The 26,730-nt window shown below is 45.0% G+C and overlaps 1 protein-coding gene across 1 annotated transcript; it reads left to right on the forward strand.

Moving 5' to 3' along the window:
- On the forward strand, positions 1-26,487 carry LOC147606899 (zinc finger CCCH domain-containing protein 11-like). Its single transcript, XM_086791325.1, has 8 exons — positions 1-239; positions 619-703; positions 817-954; positions 1,049-1,137; positions 1,388-1,576; positions 1,701-1,831; positions 1,972-2,098; positions 25,922-26,487. The coding sequence occupies exons 1-8, from the start codon at positions 33-35 to the stop codon at positions 26,069-26,071; spliced, it is 1,116 nt and encodes a 371-aa protein (XP_086647451.1). The 5' UTR covers positions 1-32; the 3' UTR covers positions 26,072-26,487.
- Positions 26,488-26,730: the final 243 nt, after the last annotated feature.

The raw sequence follows: 26,730 nt of genomic DNA on the forward strand, positions 1-26,730 counted from the left end.
TGCTGTCTATCCTTTGCTTGTTTGTCACAGCCATGCCTCCCAAAGCAAACCCCAACAAGGCAGCTAAGGAGAAACAGAAAGCAGACACGGCCAAAAAGCAGAAGCAGGTGGAGGACAAGACCTTCGGTCTGAAGAACAAAAACAAGAGTAAAAGTGTCCAGAAATACGTGCAAAGCGTGCAGCAATCCGTGCAGAAGCGCGAGAAGAAGGCAGACGAGGATCCCAAAGCGCTAGCAAAGGTATCCTTCAATGCTTCAGATGATGTTATTTTTGAAAAAATCAAGGTCAAGGTTTTGCATTGTGTTGCAGGAGTGAAGGTTGTTGGGTTCTGAACGAAACAGGGTTAGAGTTTCGCAGAAATTAATGTTTAGCAGAAGGCAGGGTTTTGCAGAAACTAGGGTTAGGGTTTTCCAGAAGTTGGGTTTAGCCCAAGTTAGGGTTTCTTGATCCCTGCGTAACTGTAAATTTTTAAAGCATGCTCGCTATGAATACATGCACAGCACATGTCAAAAGAGGAAAGTTTGTCAGCATGCGTTGTGTTTTCTATGACCATACGCAGATAACAATAGAAGAAAGACTTCAAGCAATGCTCACTGCTTGTTTTCTGAACACATGCAGAAGAAGAAAGAGGAAGAAAGCCAAAGAGAGAAGGAGCTCAATGAGCTGTTTAAAGTTGCCATCAGCCAACCTAAGGTGCCTGTTGGTATGCCATGCAACTGATGCATTTTATCACATTTACAGATTGGTCTGTGTCTGTGATACGACTCGGATTGGTAATTTGGCTTATTTTGAACTGTTTGGCCATGCCTGCTGCAGGTGTGGATCCCAAGTCTGTTGTGTGTGAGTTCTTCAGGCGAGGTCAGTGTGCAAAGGGCTTTAAGTGCAAATATTCACATGACTTAAATGTTGAAAGGAAGGGTGAAAAAATCGATCTGTATAGCGACCAGCGTGATGGTAAGGCTGATTTTTTTATAGATCAACCGGTTGATGACAAAGTATTTCTAGATCTGTTTCCCATCACTGATTCACGTGTTATTTTTTTTCTCAGGGACCATGGAGGACTGGGACCAGGAAACTCTGGAAAAGGTGGTAGAGTCCAAGGGCAACGAGTATAGCCAAAACAAGCCAACTGAGATAGTATGGACCTTTGACAAACCAATCAATTTGTCAGCATTTAGTGTTGATTTTTTTTTTTTGGCAGTACAAATTTTATGGGTTTTGTTGTTGAGTAGTGTGGGAGATTAACTGTTTTTGTTCTTGATAATAGAGTGAGAGAGCTTAGGCCCTGATCAGAAGGGGAAGACATGCCTATCCTCTGGGACAAATGATTTTGCTGAGATTATCAAATTATAATGTCTATACCCAATGTGCTGGTATGTGGGAGCAGGTCTGTAAATATTTTCTGGAGGCTGTTGAGAAAAAACAATATGGGTGGTTTTGGGTTTGTCCAAATGGAGGCAAGGAGTGCCATTATCGACATGCTTTGCCACCTGGATATGTGCTGAAGTCTCAGATGAAGGCATTACTTGAAGAAGAAGCTGAGAAAATATCCATTGAGGAGGAGATAGAGAATGAGGTATTCATGAACATCACATAAGATTGATAAATTAAGTTTTGGCAATTACTAGTTATAGAGGACTTTTCCCGGTAGTTGTCTACAGTGAGTTATGGTTTGTAAAAGTTTTGTTATGTGCTTGCAGAGATCCAAGGTGAACACTGTAACACCTATCACACCAGAGCTTTTTGCACAATGGAAAAGGAAGAAGATGGATGAAAGGGAGACGGAGTTAGCTGCAAAGAAAGCAGACAGGGCCAAAAATGATCGCATGAGGTGATTTCTGTTTTATCATAGCATTGCATTGATAGGACACTTCAAATGTGCACATGAACCAGCCCCTAGAACTAGTCATGGTACATGTCTTTCACACAATTATTGTGAGATATTAATGAGTATTCTCTTGCATCAAGCAGTGGACGAGAGCTTTTTGTGTCAGATGCAAGCTTGTTTGTAGATGATGCTGAAGCTTATGACCGGTATCAGCGTGATGAAGAGGAGCAAGATGAAGCAGCAGCACCATCTTCAACACAAAGCATTGATGTATTTACTTCTTTCTTTCCTCTTGCTAGTTTTAGCTTGTGGTTGCTTCATCTTTTGTTCATGTTTATACTCTAGGATGAAGAAAGGACTTCTGATTGTGGGATGGAACTTAGAGAGCTGAGCATGAAAGCGTAGGATTTGATTGATTCTGGTTTTAGTTTACAAGATAGAGAGCTCTTTCATACTTTATAACAGCATTTCAAGTCACTTTTGCCTCGATTATTTGCAGCTTAAGATTGAATTGGTAATGTAGTCTTTGAAGCAAGATTCTCCTAATTTGTCCTTACTTATGGTCAATTGTCCTGTTTTTGCTTGCCCACCTTTTACTGCTGTAGTTGCCCATGCAGTAGGGCTTGTCTATAGTGTTATAAACAACTTATGTCTGGCTCAGTGGTACCATTACAAAACTTGAACCAGGCTCGAGGAAATTAGAATCATTGCCAGATCAATCTTGGGAGAATATTGTTGAACCAGCAAGCAGTGGCCCTTTTTCTTTTGGCCGGTATTCTGTGTATTGTGCTTATGTCAGCCATTCTTCTTTTCCTTGAATGCTGCAGTCTTTAGTAGAGACTGGGTGTTATAGAGCAGACAGTAGATTTGTGTTAGCAATGAGCAATAGTTTCAATCTCTTGAAGTGTGCTGTTCTATCATGCATGATTTTCAATATTGAAGGGGAAGTAGGACCATAAATCAGCAAGGTGCACGACAAATAAAATTTTAGAGTATACAAAGGTGTCCTCCAAAGATCATGAAAAGGGAAAACAAGTATTGTAATTGATGTGACTATCTTTGTTGTGCAGCCGTGATCTGAAACACAAATATAAATTAGATTTTCTTTGGGGTGCAATACCTACAGAGAGGGTGGCCAAGAGTCATACGCTGGTCAATTTGCACAGAATGCCATGTCGGAGGACTGAATATGGTCCACAATACTGAAACTGGAAGAGAAAAATTTGTAGCTAAAGATTAGAAGTTTAGACCTCCTATTTATGCATTGGTAGGTAGTGAAAGCATGACTAAACTCAAAATTTTATTGTGATAAAGTTAAGGTAAATCATTTGAGGCAGCACTAACAGTATACACATGAGGGTATTGTTTGAGAAATTTTGCAAAAGGCATTCTGATTGAATCCCAATGGCCTCCCCATTTTCCTTAAAATAAAAAACAAAAAAATGAGTAGATCCTTATTTAGTCGCAAGGTTTGGTACCTGCCCAGAGATGGCTTGGTCTTCCTGCCGAAAGGTGTTACAACTTGTGGTTGCAAAGCGGCCACAATATTGACCAGTCGGGGGGCTTTCCCTTTGCTATTGTTGTTTAGTATATATGCTTCACCAATAGGAGCAAAAGTAGAAAAGTCCACACATTGCTTGCTAAATGCCAGATCTGAAGTGTGGAAGCTGTGCCAGTTTAGAAATGAGGGAACAAATGGCAGCACGCTTAATTAAGCATGCTTGTTGAATGCTCAAAACACTGGAAAACTGGAAACTTGCATTGTTCGAAGATTCTACACTAGCTGTACAAAAGGCTGTAAACTACCCTTTACCTCCTGGCTCTGGTGTGTGTCACAAACTACTCTTTACAGATTTTTTTCATCTCTGTTTGACACATCCATCTGGTCTTGTGTGGGATGGGCTGCTGCAGCTGCTGAATTCTGGGCTTCTGGCTGCTCAAACTCCAGAAGTAACTTGTTTGTCATGTGCATCACATCTATGAGTGTCACGTGGACGTGGATCTTACTTGCAGCTTCCTCTTAGGCAAGATGAGGGGCAGAATATGGTCCGATTTGGCAGTTTAGGCAGCCCAATATGCACGCAAAGATGCCCACGAAACGACCCAATGGTCGGGAAACAATATGAATCTGTTTTATGGTTAGTTTGATGATGTTTTATGATCCGAAAAATGGATGGCCGACCTGAAAACGACTTGCATCCTATCCCTTTATAAAGGAGGTAACAGGGACATACATCTCACAAATCTCTTAGGCATCTCTTAGTTGTTGGCAAGATCCCCCGCATAGAGGCAGCTTGTCATGTGCATCCGTTAATCCCGATGCTCATAGACATGTATATTCTCATTAGCAAATACATGGGCAGATTTAGAGCGGATTTTGCAGTCCTATAGGCTCCTGGGAGTGCCCAAGACATAGTCCAAGGGTTGGGACACCTTTTGGGCATAGTTTTTGGACAATGTTTTGTGGTAAAAATAGGCAAAACCCTCTTGATTCCGAATTCATACCTTTTCCCTATAAATAGGATCATTAGGCATTCATTAGAATCGTCATTTAAAGATCAAGAGGATCCATTTGTTAGAGTCTGCTAGGCAGCAAGGACCTAGTGGTAGATCAATGGGAGCTTCTCTTGTCCGATTGTAAGTAGAGGGATGCAGGGATCTTTGGCATGCATCATGAAGCTGTGAATCAGCAAGACCAAAATCAACAAGATCATTGTATATATAGCATGTTTTGGCAATATATAGTAGATTAGGTCTATCTCTCCTTCTCTTCTGTGTCTTTGCTTAACATAAGTTTAGCGTTAATCTTCTTTGCTTAGCGTTAATCAAGAACACACTTCTGCAACGCATGTTACATTGGTATTAGAGCTTTGGCCCTTGCCATGAGCTTAGATTGAACCTATGCATGCTGAAAATTAGGGTTTGTGTTTTAGGGTTTGTTGGCCAAAAATTAGGGTTTTCATATGTTGCATGAGCTCAACCCTAGCAACAGTGTTTTCAGTCCTAGATTCAATGTGGAAAGTGGGAAAATCAAATTAGGGTTTCAGCCCATTTTTACATGTAGCATAGGTTGCATGTAGGGTAGAATTTGCACAAGACTTAGCCTAGGTCTATCCTAGGTAGGAAAAGACTTCTTTTTGCTACTCCCTTCACCAAAACCTCAAATGATGCTTGGAAAGAAGAGTTACGGCGTGAGTATGAGACTATGTAGAGTCGTTGGAGACGGGAAGATGAAGAACGGTACACGCCAAGCCTAGTACGAACAAATCATTGCCGAGATAGGCAAAAACTCATAGAAGAGGACTGTCGGCAATGCGAGAAAGAAGCACATCAAGTAAAGCTTCAAGAAGAGGTATGTCAATGAGGAGCACAGCCTAAGATCGAGAGAGTTGGTCCAAGTGAGGGAGAGCTTCCAGGACAAGAGGAGCACCAAGGAGATGCGATCACAGAAGAAGGTGTATCATTGCCTAAGATGAAGTTGTCAGAGCCAGAGCTCGAGATGTAACATACGGAAGCTTACAAACAAGATTATACAATATTCAGCACCTTGGTTCTTGACGATTGCACAATGTAGCAGAGTTGAGAGCGAGAGAGAGAGAGGAAGAAGAAGAAGAAGAAGAAGAAGAAGAAGAGCAAAGATAAGTACACCCGATTGGGTCCCAAAACCCCTTTGAAATGCCCCCACCAAGGACTAGTGTATTTGCTTTATTAAATGATGAAAACAAGTGACTTTGTGTAGATCTTCCTTGGCTGTAAATCTGCAGCATGTAGATGACCTAATTCCTTGACCTTCAAGTTCCCCTTGCTTTGGTTCTCCCCTTGGCTTGGAGTTCTTTAGCACTTTGTGAATAATGAGATGGTTTTGACCCTTGCCAAGCCTTTGCTTTTATAGGCACAAAGGGCTGCTGGTTGGTTTGCTACAAGGGCTGTTAGCCTGCTGGAAAATCCCCCACGACCTGAATTAATTCCCCATAGAAGAGGCGCTTTTCACATGTGGCAGTCAGGGCTGCTGGCTGACTGGGGTAATAGCCTCTATGGGCTGCCACCTTGCTGCCCAGGCCTTCTAGGCCTGGCCAACTGGATGCCCAACCCTTCCATGGGCTGCTGTGCTTGACCACGGGGCCTCCTTGGCCCCTAAGGTGGCCCACAAGGGCTACCCTCCCTTGAGGCAAGGGCTACCCTCCCTTGAGGCAAGGCCCTTTAAGCCTTTTTGGGGTGGCCGACAGGCTGCCCCTCTGTCTACTTGCCCACATACCAAGGTATGTAGGCTAAAAGAACTCTAAACCTATGACTAGGGTCCCAGGCAGAGCTCAATACGCCTCTACATCATTCCAGAGAGTGACTCACGGTACGGAGTGGCACTGCTCTATTTGCGGGACTTGCACACCTAACTAAGACCGTGTGTAGGACTTGATGAAAGTTGCATCGAAGTGCGGGATGCACACGACATCCCCTTTTGCTTAACTTGATGGAAGCTGCAAAGCCTCCAAGTAGTCCATCAGGAATGCCGAATAATCTTTGAAGAAATTCTTGTCAAGCCACACTGCTTCATGTGTCCCTTGGTCTTGAAATTTCGTGAGGAATTGTCGTTCTCTTCAACCGGAGCCGTGTTTTAAATGATGTAAGAGGATCTGTTCGGGAACCAAAACTTCAACTTCGTCCACTATGTCTGGTTCTTGTTCATTGTGGACAATGGAGAGAGGAGCTCCTATGTAAGGCTTCAACCAATTGACATGAAACACATCATGCATGGTCCAACTGGGAGGTAGCTTTAACTTCAGAAATCTCATTGATCTTCTTTAGAATGGGAAAAGGTCCAAAGCTTCGAAAGGACAATTTTGGGCATTGCTTGTTTCAATCTTTGCTTCATAATCTTGAGATATACCCAATCTCCTTCCGAGAAGATCACATCTGTTCTGTCCTTGTTGGGCTGTCGAGTATAGGCTTCATATGGTTCAGCTAGCCTGTCTTTCATAGACTCCAAAATCTCCTAGCAAGACTTCGTCAATATGTTAGCTTTAGGCACTTAGTCAAAAGACTGGAACGATCTTCCGAAAGTTGTCTTATATGGACTCCTACCAATAATAGCTCAAGAAAAAGACTCATTCAACATAGCTTGAACATAAGGCAAAAATTGTTCCCACTTACCTTGCTAGTCGTGAACATAACATTTAAACACATCAAACGCCAATTGATTGTAAATCTCTGTCTGGCCGTCCGTCTGTGGGTGAAATGCATTGGAAAAATTCAACTTAGTCCCAAAGTTATCAAATAATGTCCTCCAGAAATGATTGGTATAACTTGGCATCTCAATTTGACACAATGGTGCTAGGTATGCCACCTATAGGGGTACCAATGATGACTGATGAACAATCTATTAATATATGCAACAGTAACATTAGCCTTGCAAAGAATAAGCATAATTAAACTTGTTAAAACGATCAATAATTGTCAAACACTATGTATTACGGTTACCTAGATTGGGAGACAGATTCGTCACAAAATCCATAGATATATCTTGGAAGGGTCCTTCGGGAATGTGCAATAGTTGTAACAACCCTATCTTCTTTCCATGGGGAGCTTTCACCTTTTGACAAATCAAACAGTGTTGCACATGTGTAAACACGTGTCGCCTCATTTTGGGCCAATAAAACTGCCGCTTTGTAACATGCGGAAGCTTCGGGGAAGATCGGTAACTTCAATGCTCAGAAATCAGCACACTTGTCGCGACAAAATTAATGCACAAAACTGAATGTGGATGTGCAAAAAATAGAGAGAGGGAGAGGGAGAAGAGGAGACGATACTGGGTCCCGAATACCCTCTGTAGGGCCCCCACCACGAATGGTGTATTTGCTTTTATTAGAATGATGTAAAATACTGAAATAAAAGACTGACTGAACCTTCTTGGCTGAGATGGATCTCTGCCCTGGACCTTCAATCCTTCACCCCTTTTGGATGACTGTTCTAGGCTGTCCTGGCCCTTGGTTCAGCTTCAGCACTTGATGAATGATGAGATAAATGAAATGAATTGTGGGCTTGGGTATTTATACCCTTCTGGACAGCAGTCAGCTATCCCAAAATGCTCCATGACTGGAAAAATACAGCATAAAAGCCTAATAAATGCTGCGCATGACTTCATATTGCGCTGGGCACTAGGCGCATGATGAATAGGCTGCTGGGCACTGTGCGCATGACAAAAGGTAATACGAGAAACTCGTAATGGCCATACCTAGTCCGAAAGGCGGTTCTTTCGACATGCCTTTCATGAATACGTATCTGGTGATAGCGAGTACGTAAATCTATCTTCGTGAAATATTTCGCTCCTGCTAACCGGTCAATCAGGTCATCTGATCTAGGGAGAGGATAACGGTTCTTAATGGTCAGCTTGTTCAATCTCTTGTAATCTATACACATTCTCCAGGTGTTGTCCTTCTTTCTCCTAAGCAACACAGGTGCACCCCAAGGTGATTTACTTGGACGGATCTGGCCCATCCTCAAATAATCTTCGAGTTGTTTAGCCAACTCATCTTCCTCAGCTTGGTTCATCCTGTAAGGTGGCATACTGACAGGATGAGCACCAGGGATCAAGTCAATACGATGATCTACTGCCCGTTCAGGTGGTAAACCCGATGGCAGTTCCTTAGGAAATACGTCTTGAAACGAATCAAGTATCTTCTGTAATTCTTTGCTTTCAAACACACTTAATTCATTTACATCCATGGAAGGGATGAGAAAGGAAGAAAGTGGAATCAATACACAATGGAAAGCGGTATACAAAGAAGTATTCATTATATTTCCAAAATCAATTGTATTTACAAGAGGTCCCTGAGAGGGATGAATACAATCACCTAAAATACTATACTTGGTGTCCTTATGCTGAAAAGAAAAAATATGACTAGAGCAATCTATCTGGACTTCAAGAGTCTTAAACCACTCAATTCCTAATAACAAGTCTACATTTTCTAGATGCATTACATAGCATTCCAGAGTATCTTTGTAGTCCTGAATCTGATTGGAAGCATCTCCACCTTGCGATCCCAAACTTGCCTTTCCGCAGGTAGACGTACCTCATAGGTATGGTCGCTGAGTGTCGTATCAAGACTCAATTTCTGCACAAGTTTGTAGTTAACAAAGTTATGTGAACTGCCAGGGTCTAAAAGAATGTGAATTTTATGGCCATTCATTTCTCCATAAACTCGGAGAAGATCATGCAAGCCAAATACTTTAGAATTGAACAGACAATCAGAACAAGTACTAGGGCGAGAAAGTACAGTAATTGACGTACCTGTCAAAGACAACTGATTAGTTGCCTTTGGCTTGGGTCCTGCGTTCGTCTTGGTACCCTTTTGCTTTGGGCACTCGTTACGCATGTGTCCTTTTTCTTCGTAGATAAAACAACGTCCTTCCTTCTTGAGCTTTAAAGCCCTAAGGAGTCGTTTCTTCTTCGCTGGTGTCGAACTGGAACTCTTCGAAGGTTGGTCCAAAGACTTTCCTTCTGTCGTGTTAGCCATAGGTGCGGAGAACTTTCTTTTATGCTTGTTCCCCTGCTCGGTAAACAGGTTTCGACTTGGAAGAGACCATTGTATCATCGTAGATACGAGTTGAATGAATGGCCTCATCTAATGTTGTACATTTGTTATTTTTAACCTGTAATCGGTACGAGTCTGGTAAACCAGCTACGAAAAACCCCAAAAGAGTAGTGGGATCCATCTTTGTAGCTTTCATCTGCAAGTCACGAAACTTTTGGAGGTAGACCTCATAAGTGAGGTGCTGGGAGGTCATGGTCAAAGCTGAAAACCGGGCAACAACATCATAGTCATCCTCTTTCTTGAGGAATTCCTTCTTGAAGACATCTTCGAATTGGGCCCAAGTCGTTGGCTTAGGGTTGAGTTCCTTCCACCAAAGCAAAGCTTTGCCGGACAGGAAACCTGCTGCTAACTGGATCTTCTTTCCATCATCATATGGATGAAACTGAAAGTGAACTTGCCACTTATGTAGCCACGTGTCCACGATCTCCTTGGTGCGCTGCTTTTGCTCGCCCCCCCGAACGGTTCCGGAGTAATGTTGGGGCCTAAAGCAGAGGCCAAGGTATCCATACCCGAGAAAGTAGAGAGGGTAGTGGTCAATAGAGCGATGGAGTTCTGCAAAGCTTGCATCTGGGCTGCGATTTGTGTCTGCCGTTCCGTCGAAGAAGCTTCGACAGCTACTTTGAACTCTTGGAAATTTGATTTTGACACAAAATCGTCAAAAAGATCGGCATCGGTACCTTCCGTATCCGGCAAGCCTTCGCGTTCCACAAGGGACTCCAACTCCGATTCTTGGGTCGACATCATGAAGAGGGTACGTGGAGAGAAAATTCGATCTTTGCACAATGAAAGTGCAAGGGAACTTGAGAGCTTGAAAACTTGAGAGATGTGTGGCAAGAAGCCCACTTAAGGGGTTTATAAAGATAGCCCCAAAAGCTAAAAATCTCCAAAAGCCAAGCTTAGCTTTTGCTTTGCTTTTGTGTGTTTATATATATATATATATATATATATATATATATATATATATATATATATATATATTCTATACTCTTCAAAAAAAAAAAAACACTTTGAAACCTTGGAGGAGTTTTTAAATCTAAAAAAAAAGAACAAAAAAAAGCGAAAGCTCTAGAAAAAAAAACGTATGCTTTCCTTGTTTTTTTTTCTCCTCCCGGATTAGCGCTGTCGGCGTGCTGTCTGCAGGCGTCATCAGTTGCCGTCGCCTGATGTGCTGCCGGTGCCTGCTTTCCCGTCGACGGCTGCTGACATCCGGCATATTCTCACTATCCGGCGCCTGCAACAGTCCGCGTAGGCGTGGCCACAAGGCAACGTGGGCCTGGCCTGGCCTAGGCGCTGCCTGGGCTGGCTACGCAAGCCTAGCCGCCTGGCTTGCAAGCCTAGCCGCCTGGCTTGCAAGCCTTAGGTGCCTAGCCGCCGGTAGCCACCTCCTGCAAAACCTGAAAAACCCGCCAGCGCCTCCTTCTCATAAACGTGCTCTCTCTCACTCGTTCAAACCAGAAAAGCATCGTGCTTTTTCTGTTTTCTGCTTCTCACCCGACTTGCTCATGCGTACAACTACACAAGCGAACTCTCCTCTTCTTTGCAAAGCAACGACCCTACTTAGACTACCACCTCCCATCAACATGGGTTTCTTTGATGAAGAAAAAACACATACTGAATCTGAAAACAGCAGTATGCATAGAAAAACAGCAAGCTTTTTAACACATACCTTTCTTCGACCTCATCTTCTCTACCTACCGACTTGTTCGTTCACGAGGTATGCTCTGATACCACTGTCAAATCCCCACGGATCTCCTCGTGATCGATCTTGGATGAGACTCGAATCTTGTAAACAAACGAACAAACAAACAACAAGGGGGTGCAGGCCTGACTCACCTCCCAACCATGAGCCGTGGGCGAGCCCACAGTCTTGGTTGTCCCAACGAGCCACGAGCTGAGCTAACTAGGTTGATGTACCGACCAATCTCCTCCTTGCGACGTCCCATACCGCCACGAAGCTGCCCTCGCGGGCCTCGAGATGGCTGCCGGCCTCGGCTGCGTAAAGCAGGTGCATGTCTGCACTAGATCCAGGCTCCAAGACCATAGAGCTCTCACAAACTCGCGAGACTCTCTATATCCCAATAACTAACCTTGGCCACCCTTTTATAGGCTCTTGGCCGGTCATCGGGCGTCCACACTTGGGTGCCCGCCCGTCCATACTTGGGTGCCCGCCCGTTAGTATATCCCTAACTCAGCTCGTCAATCAGCCTGCCTAGTTCCAAGCTTCCCCAAGCCTCGAAACTAGTCGTGCGTGCGTGTAGCACACGGTAGATACACACTGTGCACATGACACACCTACATTGGACAACTCACCACCTCACTCCTCCTCCTCTCTCTAGAGATTTGCGCCTCCTTCATGAGGGCTGTTGGGTTGCATTTTCTGCACATTCTCCTTCCCAACTTCATTTCCAAGCTTGCTAAGGTGTTTTTCAAGCTTCCAAGAGTGTTTTTGGATGCTAATTACTCTCCTACACACTCCCAATGATCGAAATCAGCAAAACAGCTTTGTTTATTACTGTAATTTTTGGTCTTTTTGTTGAAAACCCTAATTTCAGTCTCCTTTCTCAAGTTGAATCATAGGGGAAGCTTTCCCAATGTTCCCTTCATCTTCTTGAAGACTTTTGTCACGAAGAAATGCGACAAATCGAAGATCTCAACACTCCAAGGACTTCCATCGCGAAGACTTCCGTTGTCATCGACTTTACTTGCTATTGGTAAGCTTTTATGCTTAAATATGGGAGCAAGTAGCAGGAGGGAGGGACCGGATTACAAGATCACATACCCTATGTAGTGTTCTCTTGTCCTACGTTCTCTCTTGCAGATTGTTGCTACCATGTGTTAGTGGAACAATAGAGAGCAGATGGTAGGGAACATGGGCACTTGAGAGGGTAGCGTGGATTGCAAGTCTACATCTGCGACCACTTGTTTGCAATACTGTATTCATATGCATTGGTATGGAAATCTGGTTAGAAATGCCCATGACACTATGTACTTGATTCTCCCAAGATCAATATACTTTATTTGAGGGAGGGGTCGGCCGTTTTGGCTCATTGTGTGTCTCTTGTCAATTCAGCAATTTACTTCTTGTATTTGAGCAAGTGTCCATAAAATCTTAGTGTATTTAAGTGAAATCTTAGTGTATTTAAGTGTATTGATTAGCATTGTGTTCAACCAAGTTACAGTTAGGCATGCCCATGTGCATGCACATGACATCCCTTCCTGTTGAACTTGATGACATGATTCCAACCTTGACCTTGGACAATTTTGTCATCATCCTTGGCCTCCACATGTGGTCTTCCATACTTGTCATCCTTTCCTTCCTGGCAACCTTTTCACTGAAAACCTTGCCATTCCTTGATTCCACTCCAAAGTCTGGTGTAGATCTAAACATTTGTTCCACTTGTCCCGTGGCCCTTCACGCCCTGTCCATGAACACTTTCTTTGGTCTTCTTTTCCTGAGTATTGAGTCTGGCATCCTCACTCCACCCTTGGATGATCATCATCCCTTGGAACCGTTTCTCGGAAGCCTTTCTTGGTATGCACCAAGTGGCATCCAACTCACAGGGCTGCCATTACCCTTGGGTCTTGTGGAAAAACCTCTTGGGAACTTGTGTTACTCTCCTTGGACTTCATATGGGACACCATTAGTGCTTAGCCTTGCTGAGCCTCTTGTTCCGATACCAATGTTACATGCGCGGAAGCTCCTTACATAGGAACATCTTGATGCAAAATGCAAAGAAGAGATGGAGAGAAGAGACAGAGAGAGAGCTGTATTTTTCGTATATTCATATAGTACATACTATGCATAATGGAGTTGATAGTTATATAGTCTTGTGGGTTGACTACCATGAGTATATAACATGCACGTTCCTAAAATGTGAATTTGTCACGTGCATCGCGCACTTGGATGCCACGTAGACATTTCTGTTCAGAAGGTGCAGGACCTGGGATGGTGAACTGGTCCCATGTGAGCCCAGTCCGGGATGAGTCAGCCAAGGATCCATCTCAGTCGTCCGAGGTCAGGTGTGCATTGTCCTGCACATGAGTCCAAGGTCAGGTGTGCACTGTCCTACACATGAAACAGTGCCAGTCCGCGCTGTGAGTCTCCCTCTAGAATGATGTCAGTGGTTCTGTGTATGTGGTATGGTACCGGATGCCAGATCTATGAGTAGATAGTGGTTAGGACAAGGGGCCAGCCCATAGGACTACCCCGGAGCTTAGTATGGGCATGGGAATGGTGTGAAACCATCCCCATGTGGGCCAGTAAGGCCCAGGCTGGACCCACCAGCCATGGAAGGGCTGTAGGACAGTCCTAAGGCAAGAATAAGGCTATTTTCAGGAGATTACAGCCTTCATAGGGCTGTAGGGCAAGTATGGGGCAGCCCATACAGGCTGCCCAGCCCATGGATTGTGGTCAAAGGCTATGCCCAGCCTTCTAGAAGCAAGCGCCTGCCTCCCCAGCTTGCTAGGGAAATTACGCAGCATTTATTAGGATTTTTTGGAGCATTTAATGCTGAATGTACTCAGTCGTGGGATTTGTCTGCTGGCCGCCTGCTCTTAGACTGGCCGCCTGCTGCTGTAGGGTAGTATAAATAGGAGAGGTCCACAATCCCATCATTCGTCTCAGTATTCACCAAGAGCTCAAGCCAATCAAGGGCCAGACAAGCCAAGGAGATTGCTAAGCAAAGGGGTGGACTTCTGAAGGTCAAGGGCAGGGATTTCCCAGCCAAGAAAGGTCAAGAATTCTGTATTTGTTTTCAGATTTACATCATTCTAATAAAGCAAATACACCATCTGTGGTGGGGGCCCTACAGAGGATAATTGGGACCCAATACTGTGTCCTCTCCATCTATTTTTCTGCACATCTCCTTTCAGTTTGTGCGTTAATTTCCGTCGCAAAAAGAGTGTTGAATCCTAAGTTTTGAAGTTACCTATTTTTCTCCGAAGCTTCCGCATATTACAGTGGTATCAGAGCCTACTTCAAGGACAGATTCAGCAAAGAAAACCAAAAAATTTTTCTCGCTCGTGTGGTTGGTTTTTAGACGCCGGTGGACTACCTCTTTCGGAGTGACTCCTTTCCCTTGAAGGACGGTTGGTTTTTAGCCTCCGAAAGCCTCCCACACAGATAGTGGATGGTCAGATTGCATTCCGGAAAGGAATTGCATTTTCCTGCTATGGCGAGTTTCGGCGACGAGAGATACCCAGAGCCATGGGACCAAAGTGCACTAGGCAGCCTAGCTAGGACACTCGGCTTGAGTGTCACAGACATGTTTCAGCAGATGATGCGAGCACTCGCAGAAGAGACAGCCAAGTTGGATGAGCAGAAGGCGCGGATCTTGGCTCTGGAGGAGCGTACCCGCTCTCCAGCGTCGCGTTTCCCATCTCCTCCTCCCTCTCCTTCCGTATCCCAGATACCAGATTCTCGTCATAGGGATCCTCTCGCGGGGTCACAGCCTCAGCCAAGCTCCTTGCTTGAGTTGCAGATGCGTGCATTGGAGATCCGACAACGAGAAGACGACGCCATGCGACGCGTGGAACACGAGCGTTACCTCAGAGCTTTGGACGCCAGATTGACACCAGTGGCGTCCTCGAATCATTTTCCCGAGAAAATGAATTTCAGTAAGTATAATGGTAAACTCAATCCCACAACTCTTTATACATGGTTACATCAATTTGAAGCTTACTTTGCCGCAATGAGGAAAACAGATACTGACAGAGTGATCTTAGCCAGTTGGTACTTGGAAGGTGAGGCCATTCCTTGGTGGACTCAGTGGGCTCATGCCCACACCAGAGCAGGTATGGCAGCTTATGTGTGGGACGAGTTCGTCCGGGACCTTAAGCAGCGGTTTCTACCGCCCCACTACGTTGAGCGACTTGAAGACGAGTTCAGGGGAGCGCGTTAGAACGTGCAACCAGTCCTTCAGTTTGTCAATAAAATTTCGACCTTATGTTTGCAATTAGGCTTATCTGATACGGACAAGAAAGCGTAGTTTTTGTATGGCCTGAGCACGCAAATCCAATGGGAGGTGCGTATGTTTAGGCCAGCCACCTTTGAGGACGCACTCTCGTTTGCGCAGAGTGCAGAAATGAAACACAATGGTGGCAAGCCCAAGACTTCCCAGCCGGCTTCTCCCAGGGCTAACACCTCGGGGGGCAAAAGCCAGAACCAGACGGGGTCTTCCCCATGACAGAGCCCGGGAGCCTCTGGCGCTAAGAACTCAAACAATGCGTCAAAGCTTACTCCAGACCAGAAAGCGGAGGCTGGCAAGACAGGTGGCAAGTTGAGTGCTGAGGAGCTTTCTCAGTACAAGAAGGAGGGTAGATGTTTCTTTTGTCATACAAAAGGACATACTTCTCGGGATTGTCCGAAGAAGCCTCCAAAGCTCGCCGCCGCCGCCGCCGCCACAGCTTCCGTGGTGAGCTCAGCTCCCACGCAGACCCTAGCGGCTACCCCTAGTTCTTCAAACCCCGGTGCTTTAGTTGGATCAATTATTAGCCGGGAGCTCGAAGATAAGCAGAAGGGCGTCCATGACCAGGAGTATGAGCGCAACGAATTGCTCAAGTCCTTTGGCTACATAGGTGGCCAGAGAGTCGTCGTCTTGTTTGACAGCGACAGCACAGAGGATGTGGTCACAGAACAGGCCGCTAGGCGTGCCCGTTTCGAGCTGACTCCGGTGGACAAAAAGGTTGAGGGTTTTAGCACAGGTATGACAACGAGCGTCAAGTATGAAGCTCCAGGTGCTAAGTTAGTGATTCAGAACATAGAGTTTGTGCGTGACTTTATGATTGCCCCTCTTGTAGGAGCAGACATAATTTTGGGTATCCAGTGGTTTCACAAGTTTCTTCCTGATGTCAAGTGGGACAAGCACACGTTCCAGATCAATCGGAATGTGTCAAACACCCCGGTGACCATTAAGTGTGAGCGAGGTATTCCGAACTTTCTGCTCATAAGAAGTACTCGGTTCTCCATGAAAAGTTCCAGAAGATTTTTCTTCGGGACAGCCTCCCTCCCCAGCTCCCCCCGTCCTGACCGGAGGATCACAGGATTGTCCTCCTCCTAGGCTCGGAACCCCCGAGCAAGTTTTCGTATCGCCTTTCTAAGGCAATGGAATCGGAGTTGGACTGCCAACTCCAAGAATTGTTGCTAGCTGGCTTCATCCGTCCCAGCGTGTCGCCATTTGCAGCACCGATCTTGTTTGTCAAGAAGAAAGATGGGTCTTTTCGGTTGTGTGTCGATTATCGTGCACTCAACAAGCTAACTATCAAGAGCAGATTCCCGATGCCTCGAATTGACTATATTCTCGAGAGGCTGAATGGAGCAAAGGTGTTCTCAAAACTGGATTTAAAGAGTGGGTACCACTAGGTACGGATTGTAGAGGGGGACATCCCCAAGACAGCCTTCCGTACAGAACGGTCCCACTATGAATTTGTGGTCATGCCATTTGGTTTGACGAACGTCCCAGCTACATTTAACCGCATGATGATGCGTATTTTTCGGGATTTGATTGGAAAGTGTGTGTTCATATTTTTGGACGACATACTAATATTTTCAGCTACAGTTGAGCAGCATGACATCGATGTGGAGAAAGTCCTTAAGTTGCTGGAAAGCAACGAGCTGTATGTCAATGAAAAGAAGTCAGAATTTTATCCGTTCCAGGTGCATTACGTGGGATATATAATTAGTGCTGAAGGTATTCGACTTGATCCGGCTAAAGTGGCCGAGATTGTTAACTGGGAAGTACCTCAGACAGCTTATGACATTAGATCATTTGTGGGTATATGCCAGGCATATTCCACCCACATCGACAAGTTTTGGGATCTCTCGGCAGATCTCACCGATCTGCTAAAGGGAGTGAAAACAAGAAGGCAAAAGATTCGAATGACTCCACGAGCGTTGGAGGCATTCCAGAACCTCAAGGTGGCTTTATCAGAAGCGCCTTGTTTAGTCCTTGCCTCGTGGGACGAACCATTTCAAGTGATCACCGATGCAAGTAACATCGCAATTGGAGGTGTATTGCAACAGAATGGTCATCCAATAGCTTACATGTCTCGTAAGTTACTGCCTGCCGAAAAGAACTACTCAGTCTATGATCGTGAACTCCTAGCAGTTACACATGCCTTGAAACATTGGAAACATTTTTTGTATGGCCGTGACTTCGAGGTTTGCACTGACCATCAGGCATTGGGCTGGATTCAGACGATGCCAAGTGCACAGTGGAGTGATTGACAACACCGCTGGAGTCAGATATTCCAGCAGTTCGGTGGTATGATTGAGTATCTTCCGGGAAAGGCCAATCCAGTGGCCGATGCTTTGAGCAGGAAGGGACAAGTATCTACGGTTCAGGCCACTAGACTTGACCTTGTTGTTGGTACAGGACTAGAGGACATGAAGCACACGTACGCGGATTCCGAGGAATTCGGTACTCAGTGGGAACAGGCATTGGATGCCACAAGACCATGCCATTTTCTGATACGCGATGGTTGGCTTTTCTACAAAGACCGACTATGTGTCATGAAGTCATTTCGGGCAGCTCTTCTCCATGATGTCCATGACGCCATTACAGGTGGTCATAGGGGCATGAATTCGACTCTGGAGAAATTAGAACGGCAATACTATTGGCCAAAGACGAGGCGTGATGTGTTTACATATGTACAATGCTGTGCCATTTGTCAAAAGGTGAAAGCTTCTCGTGGAAAGAAGATAGGGTTGTTACAGCCCTTGCCAATTTCTGAGGGTCCTTTCTAGGACATTTCGATGGACTTTGTCACAAATCCACCTCCCAGTCCGAGTAAGCGTAATACGCAGTGCTTAACTATTGTTGATAGGTTTAGCAAATTTGTTATGCTTATTCCTTGCAGGGCCAATGTGACCATCAAGGATGTGGCCCAGTTATTCATTCGGCATTGGTACCCGATTGGCGGGATTCCTAGAACCATAGTGTCTGAAACCGGCCTCTGGTGGAAACCAGAGATGAGAGAGGCGTGTAACTCCCAAAAGTGGAGTTGCCTCTCTTCCAATAATATCCTAGGCTCCTTTTTTTAATGTTCATTAAATTTCCTAAGGGCCACTTATGCCTAGGGGCCACCCAAGGTTAAAACATCAAACCAAAGGGCATAACCAAGAACTCATATAACCCAAAAGTGGTTCGAAATGCTGTCTTATGCACATCATCGGGTCTAATACGTATCTGATGATACCCACTTTTCAAGTCAATCCGACTAAAGACTGTCGAGCCCTGTAAGCGGTCCAAAATGTCATCGATCCTCGGAATGGGGAATCGATTCTTGATGGTATTCTTGTTCAGCGCCGTGTAATCAATACACATGCGTCAAGAACCATCTTTCTTTTGCACTAAGAGCACAGGTGAGCAAAAGGGTGATGAGCTAGGCTGTATCACCCCTTTATTCAACAGCTCCTGTACTTGACTCATAATTTCTTCTTGTTGGGCTGCACTAACACGGTACGGCGGTCTATTTGGTGGAGTACTACTCAGAATTAGATCAATGGCATGATCTTCTGGTCTTTCCGGAGGAAGTTCTCCTGGCAATGACTCGAAAAAACAATCTTGGAACTCACATAAGAAATCAGTCTTGTCCTTATCTAACGTAGACAAATTAGACTTAGACTCATCATCTTTTGCATCCTTTACGTAAATCAAGTACGCGGAAAGATGCTTTTTCATTACTGATGAAATTGCCGATGCTGATACAATAGGAACAGATTCTCCTTTTAGCTTTACATCCAAAACATGTTCTTTCCCTCTATGAGTCAAAGTAATCTTCCTATTGTATGTATCCACCACCGCATGTACTCTATGGCACCATGGCATACCCAACAAAACATCACATCCATCAAGTGGCATGATGAAAAACTCTTCGCTGTCCACATAACCCTGCAAATGAAGCCTGAGCTTCCCAATAATAGGAGTGACGGGTTCTGCATACCCAGGACAAGCCATGCTAGCCTCATACAAAGGCCCCATCTCCTTTGCACGGATCCCCAATCGGCCAGCCAAATCCGGTGAAATAAAGTTGGCTCTAGCACCTGTGTCAAAGAAAATCAAGGCATTTTGATCTCTCACCTTGCCCCATGCCCTGCACAACTCAGTCTCTTCACCACCTGGCTGTTCCCCAACAAGATCAGGAACTAACCTTGCAGAAGGTTTTGGTTTCTTTGATTTGGGCTCCCCTTTAGTGTCAGAGTCCTTTTGGGACTTTCTCTTGGGACAATTAAAAGACATATGTCCCTCTTCTGTACAGTAAAAACATTTCCGAGCATCCATCAAAGCCTGTCTCTCCTTAGTTCTCTTGGGCATTGGTAACTTCTTATACCGCTTCTCTGTAGATCCTTTTGCATCACGCGAAGCATGCCCTGACTTTTCAGATTTCTTGCTTGCCCTGACTTTTCAGATTTCTTGCTTGAGCTTTTACTTCCTTTAAATCCACATGAGACCCCAGTGAGTAACGCATTTGCTGTCATAGCATTCTCTATCATCTGTGACATATTTGTTACTCCAGTCTTTATGCAATAGTCACGCACTTCCTTGGGCAGCCCACAACAATACTTCTCCACCTGCTCAGACAAAGGCACTGCACGATAAGAAGTAACTCGGAGTAAAGCTTCCCAAAACTTCTTATTATAATCCTCAAGATTTTCACACTTTGATGCATCCAACTTGTGCCATGCTGTCATTACATCCACCTCAAAAGTAGATGTGAGCCATACGGAAGAGAACACCTGCTTAAACTGTACCCAAGTGGATGGTGCTACGCCCTGTAAAAGAAGAGTGGACCACCACTGCAATGCATTGCCTTTGAGAAAAGTCGCAGCTTTTCTCACCTTAGAGGACTCCGTGTAATTACCACCAGAAAAAGCAGCATCAAACTGTTGTAAAAAGGTAAGTGCTTACCCATAGGCGTTAGGTTATCGTAAGGAAGTGGCTTCACAAGATTGCTACCCCCAGCATTCATGCCCATCATAGGGTCAACATTACCAATTCCCACTTCTGGCATTCCATACATTCCAGCCATGTTTCCAAACATACCATTATGCATACCGGGCTGCATGCCCCCATACATATTTCCTTGCATTCCAAGTTGCATGCCCCCAAACACGTTTCCTTGCATTCCGGACTGCATGCCACCCACCATACATATTCCCTTGCATACCAGGCTGAAAACTAGCTCCAAAATTCCCTGGAATACCCATGCCTCCCTGAGGATAACCCCCAGTCATGGATTGGAACACATTGCCCCCACCAAAATAACGTAGATGCATAGACTGCTGTGGAATAGATGGCTGTCCGAAAAAGGAACTCTGTGAGTTAGTACCAAAAGTATGTTGCATGTTCGGAAACTGTCCAAAAGAAGGATCCTATGGGAAGGTACCACTGTTGCCTTGAGGTGGGTTCTTAGAATGCACTTTCTTCTTCTTCTTTTCAGGCTCAGAACGGGATCTCATAAATTCAGCAAACTTCTCACTTTGTGTGAGCTGCATAAACACATCCATTACACCTGCCAAACGATTTTTAAACTGAGCATCATCTTCCTCTTTACTAGGCATATCTTCTGGCTGTGTTACATCCTCATATTGTGCATCATCTGCAGCCTGTTCTCCTGCAAGAATATCCTCAGATTCATTTCTCTCAAGAGAGGTCTCTTGCTCTTCCTCTTCGTTATAAAAATATTCGTCTTCTGTGTCTGACATGTTGCTGAATTTTTCAGCAATGACTTTCCTCGAGTCAACCACGAGCTCACCCCCTTAAGAAAGTTGATGATGGGTCCCGGCAACGGAACCTTGAAACCGGCCTCTGGTAGAAACCAAAGTGCGGTAGACTAGCAGTTGCCACCTCTATGCAGCCAGTCGACAGAGTTTCTCTTCTCCTCCACGCACGTAGCTTGCACGATCTCCCAAAAGCAAGAGAGAGATGAGAGAGGCGTGTAACTCCCAAAAGTGGAGTTGTCCCCCTTCCAATAATATCCTAGGCTCCTTTTTTTAATGTTCATTAAAGTTCCTAAGGGCCACTTATGCCTAGGGGCCACCCAAGGTTAAAACATTAACAATATTAATGTCCTTGGTCCCCCTTCACATTTGAAGATGTCCACCATATTTCTATTTGTCCAGGGACCCAAATGTGAATCATTAAATATTTATTTTGCTCACCAACCACCATGCCCACACTTGTGCTGTTCCACTTTCACAGGGTCATGACAGTGTCAGAGCGAGATGCCAAGTTTACCAGTCATTTTTGGAGGGCATTGTTTGATAATTTTGGTACTAAGTTGAATTTTTCCAGTGCATTCCACCCACAGACAGATGGCCAGATAGAGATATACAACCAGTTGGCCTTTGATGTGCTGAAGTGTTATGTCCACGATCAGCAAGGTAAGCGGGAATCGTTTTTGCCTTTAGTTCAAGCTGTTTTGAATGACTCTTTTTCTTCAGCTATTGGCAGGACTCCATATGAGGCAGTGTTTGGAAGACCTTTCCAGTCGTTGTTAACCAAGACTTCGTCTTCAGTACCGGAGGCAAACAGAGTGACGGAGTCTTACCAGGAGATCCTAGAGTCAGTAAAGGACAGATTGGCTAAAGCACAAGAGGCCTACACTCGACAGGCTAATAAAGACCGAAGGGATATGAAGTTTTCGGAAGGAGATTGGGTTTATCTTCGGATTATGAAGCAAAGACTGAAACAGGTAGGCAAGTCATGCCCAAAGTTGTCTTTCAGGAGCTTCGGACCTTTTCCCATCCGGAAAAAGATTAATGAGGTGTCTATGCAGTTAAAGCTACCTCCGAGTTGGACTATGCACGATGTATTTCATGTCAGTTGGTTAAAGCCATATGCAGGTCCACCCCCTTCAGAGGTCAAAGACGAAGCGGAACCAGACATTGTGGATGAAGCAGAAGTAATGGTTCCAGAACAGATCCTTCTGCACCGTTTCAAGCATGGCTCAGGCCCAAGACTACGACAGTTCCTCACGAAGTTTCAGGACCGAGGAACTCATGAAGCGGTATGGCTCGACAAAGAGTTCTTTGAAGACTATCCGGCGTTATTAACGGATTATTTGGAGGCTATGCAGCTTCCGTCAAGTTAAGCAGAAGGGGATGTCACGTGCATCCCGCACTTGGATGCCACGTAGACATTTCTGTACAGAAGGTGCAGGACCTGGGATGGTGAACTGGTCCCATGTGAGCCCAGTCCGGGACGAGTCAGCCAGGGATCCATCTCAGTCGTTCGAGGTCAGGTGTGCATTGTCTTGCACATGAGTCCAAGGTCAGGTGTGCACTGTCCTGCACATGAAACAGTGCCAGTCCGCGCTGTGAGTGTCCCTCTAGAATGATGTCAGTGGTTCTGTGTATCTGGTATGGTACCGGATGCCAGATCTATGAGTAGATAGTGGTTAGGAGGACAAGGGGCCAGCCCATGGACTACCCCGGAGCTTAGTATGGGCATGGGAGTGGTGTGAAACCATCCCCATGTGGGCCAGTAAGGCCCAGGCTGGACCCACCAGCCATGGAAGGGCTGTAGGACAGTCCTAAGGCAAGAATAAGGCTATTTTCAGGAGATTACAGCCTTCATAGGGCTGTAGGGCAAGTATGGGGCAGCCCATACAGGCTGCCCAGCCCATGGATTGTGGTCAAAGGCTATGCCCAGCCTTCTAGAAGCAAGCGCCTGCCTCCCCAGCTTGCTAGGGAAATTACGCAGCATTTATTAGGATTTTTTGGAGCATTTAATGCTGAATTTACTCAGTCGTGGGATTTGTCTACTGGCCGCCTGCTCTTAGATTGGCCGACTGCTGTTGTAGGGTAGTATAAATAGGAGAGGTCCACTATCCCATCATTCATCTCAGTATTCACCAAGAGCTCAAGCCAATCAAGGGCTAGACAAGCCAAGGAGATTGCTAAGCAAAGGGGTGGACTTCTGAAGGTCAAGGGCAGGGATTTCCCAGCCAAGAAAGGTCAAGAATTCTGTATTTGTTTTCAGATTTACATCATTCTAATAAAGCAAATACACCATCCGTGGTGGGGGCCCTACAGAGGGTAATTGGGACCCAATACTGTTTCCTCTCCATCTCCCCCTTCTCTCTCTATTTTTCTGCACATCTCCTTTCAGTTTGTGCGTTAATTTCCATCGCGAAAAGAGTGTTGAATTCTGAGTTTTGAAGTTACCGATTTTAAGCTTCCGCATATTACAATTTGGGCATGTTCTTGGATTCATCTAGGTATATATATATAGTACAAAAATGTATACGGTTTTGGCAACCATAGGCATGCCCGAAAAAAGGTGGAAAAACCCTATCCCACCTATCTACTGTGACCCAACTCTTGGAAGGTGTCAGATGCTGAACTAAAGACTAGATGCGCCTATTCCTGCTCATTAACCACCCAACTGGCCGATGGCCAGTTCAAGGACAATCTCCCGACCACGTCAGTGGAATGCTCTCCACCTGGCTAGTCCTTGGGTTAGGCATGTCCATGTGCATGCACATGACACTCGTATAGACAAAACTCTGATTTTTTCTCATTGACATACAACTCATTACATTCCAGCAATTTCATCATTTTTTCTACGTCAATGTCGTGCTGCCCTTTCGTAGCTGAAAAAATTAGTATGTCATCCAAGAAGATGAAAACACGCTTGCCTACCAAGTCCTTGAATACCCGCATCATCATGCGGTAAAGTGTAGTTGGGGTGTTTTTCAGACTGAAGAGCATGACCACGAACTCGTACTAGGCGTGTTCACTTTGGAATGCAGTTTTGGGGATGTCTCCGTCCACAATTTGTACCTGATGGCACCCACTGTTGAGGTCAATCTTCGAAAACACCTTAGCTCCATTCAGCCTCTCTAATATTTAGTCAATCCGAGGCATTGGGAACTTGCTTTTGATTGTCAGCTTGTTGAGAGTCTGATAATCTACACAAAGTCGGGAGGATCCGTCCTTCTTTTTAACAAAAAGGATCGGGGCTGTGAATGGAGGCACACTAGAGCGTATGAAACCAGATTGCAGCAACTCGTGGAGTAGACGGTTCGACTCCGTCTTCATGGCCTTGCTAAGGTGATATGGAAACTTGCTCGGGGTTTCGAAACCTTGGAGGAGTTCAATTTTGTGGTCCTGTGGTCTAGATGGGGGGGAGGTTGTCTCGAAGAAAGATCTTCTGGAATCGGTCATGTAGGGCCGTGTACTTCTCGGAAGCACTAGTAATCGTCTGGGTGTTTTGAACATAGATCACCACACAATGCATCTTTCCAAATCTCTCGTCAAGAATCCACACGTGTGGTTTCATCATTGAGTTTTTGCACTTGGTGTTGAAAGACACATTTTGTATCTCAAGTCAGAGAGTTCGCTGAAAACACTAAACTTATCTGCACCTTGGACAAAAGTGCTCTCAAGATCAGTTCAAGTCATGGGTTTCTGCTTAAAAGTCTCATTCACTTGGTTAAGGTTTTCCCCCTTGAGGAAACTGGATCTTACAGTTATCATATAACAGATATAAGGCAAAGTCATTTCCCCACTTGTTCAACCAAGAGTGAACACGCTCTTGTCGATCTTTGATCTTTTAATACCCCAAAACATATCAGAGGTAAAAGGAGAACTACATATCCAAGGTTTTGATGCTAGGGATTAGCACACTGCACAAGTTCAACTTGCACTTGCAGGAATCACTTCTCCCCTGTAAGCTGGTCAAACTCAGCTTTCTAAACATACTCAACTCAAACTCCCTGTAATCCTCATGGTCCTACGGATCCATGCGATCATCAACGTTTGGAGAAGAAGAAGAAAAGAGAGGAATCAAGAAGATAACCTCATGGATTTCTGCCTCGGAATTGGTAATTCAAATTTGAATAGCCTCCACTAGGTACTTCTCATTAAATGCGTATGACAAAAGCTTAATCCCTCATAGGCGTGCACCTAAATCTACCCTGTGGAACCTCAGTCTCTCTCAAAGATCTTGTCCCTTCTGTGAGGTTTTGCAATGGTCTGCTAACCCTAAAGTTCCCTGTTGGCACATGCATGCAATGACAAGGACCTTTTGTAAGTGAGAATTATATGGTAGAGTTCAATCAATTGTAAGTCTGCTTAAGCCGTTTGCCCGCAACCCCATTTTTGACCTATTGAAAATTGTACATATGCATATGACGTAGTTTTTTCTTTTGAAAAGCTGCTGTCTCTCTTCTGTTGTGGGTGCTAACACAGCTTGTAGAGCAGGCTATTATATGTTGTGGTTGAGAGCAACCATTATGGTTGCTGCAGTAGTATTGAATGCAATTTGTGTTCGTTATATGTTGAGGTGCAGCCATGCTGCATTCTCTGCTTTTTTGATGGCAGTGGTGGTTGCAGCCTTTGCTGCATTCTCTGCTTTTTTGATGGTGGTGGTGGTTTTTTTTTTTTGGGTGTGGGGACGCGGGGTGGGGGTTTTTTTTTGCATATGCTCACGTGCGCACATCCCCCCCCCCCCCCCCCCCCCACACACACACACACACATACACTGTTTTTTGTTTGCAGGATGAAAATGGCCCAAGTACATCTCAAGGAACTCAACCCTTGTCTGAAGAAGAAGATGATATTTTTGATGATGATGATGATGAGTTGGATCCAGCTGAGCTAGATGAATTGGAGGCAAGCATTTCAAAAACTTCATTGGACGATACCTAAGAGGGGCAAAGGTTTGGAAGCCCTTGAAGATCAAGTGGTTTTCGGTTCACACAAGTTGAAGGATCACCTGGTTGGCTTGAGCCAATGTTGAAAGCAAGGATGTCCATACATAGGTTCTGAGATTTGAATGAGAGGAAGGTAAGAGGGAGCAGTGAGTTGATCAAGTGCTATAACTCTAGATCAGACACTGAGGATTTTATGATGGCCAACTAAATGTTGCTTCTCCATCTGTTACTTACATAGGGGAAGCTGCAATTCTGGTGTCGCAAGGTGGATTTTTAAATAATGAATCAAAGGAATGCTTCAAGTGCTATTGTAGAAATAAGGGGTGAGTTGTATGTAGGTGAAGTATACATATAATATTTTACTCTAATTTACAAATGCCACTGATCGGGTCTGCAGAATTGCTTCGTTCACTAATTGAATGGTGACTTGTCCCTTCTCTGAGAACTTTTGCACCTCCCTTGCTCTTTCTTTGCATTTGACTTCTTACCCCCCCCACCCCCCCCCCTTTCTCTCTCTCTCTCTCTCTCTCAGATTGTAGACTGTGTATCACCATTTGTATATTACCGCACAGGTCCTGTAGATCATATTTTGGTCTCCCCAATCTCCCCCCCTGATCTGTGTGTGGGCGTGTGTGCTCCTCTGCTTCTTCCTAG

This window comes from Cibotium barometz, chromosome 56, assembly GCF_041138505.1.
Source record: "Cibotium barometz isolate CiBa-2024 chromosome 56, ASM4113850v1, whole genome shotgun sequence".
In the NCBI taxonomy this organism is placed as follows: Eukaryota; Viridiplantae; Streptophyta; class Polypodiopsida; order Cyatheales; family Cibotiaceae; genus Cibotium; species Cibotium barometz.

What these genes read in the sequence shown, in the direction of transcription:
- LOC147606899 (XM_086791325.1), top strand. Translation starts at nt 33, where the DNA reads ATGCCTCCCAAAGCAAACCCCAACAAGGCAGCTAAGGAGAAACAGAAA. An exon ending in CCAACCTAAGGTGCCTGTTG is followed by an intron (nt 704 to 816) that starts GTATGCCATGCA and finishes TGCCTGCTGCAG; the next exon opens with GTGTGGATCCCAAGTCTGTT. An exon ending in GCCAAAAATGATCGCATGAG is followed by an intron (nt 1,832 to 1,971) that starts GTGATTTCTGTT and finishes TGCATCAAGCAG; the next exon opens with TGGACGAGAGCTTTTTGTGT.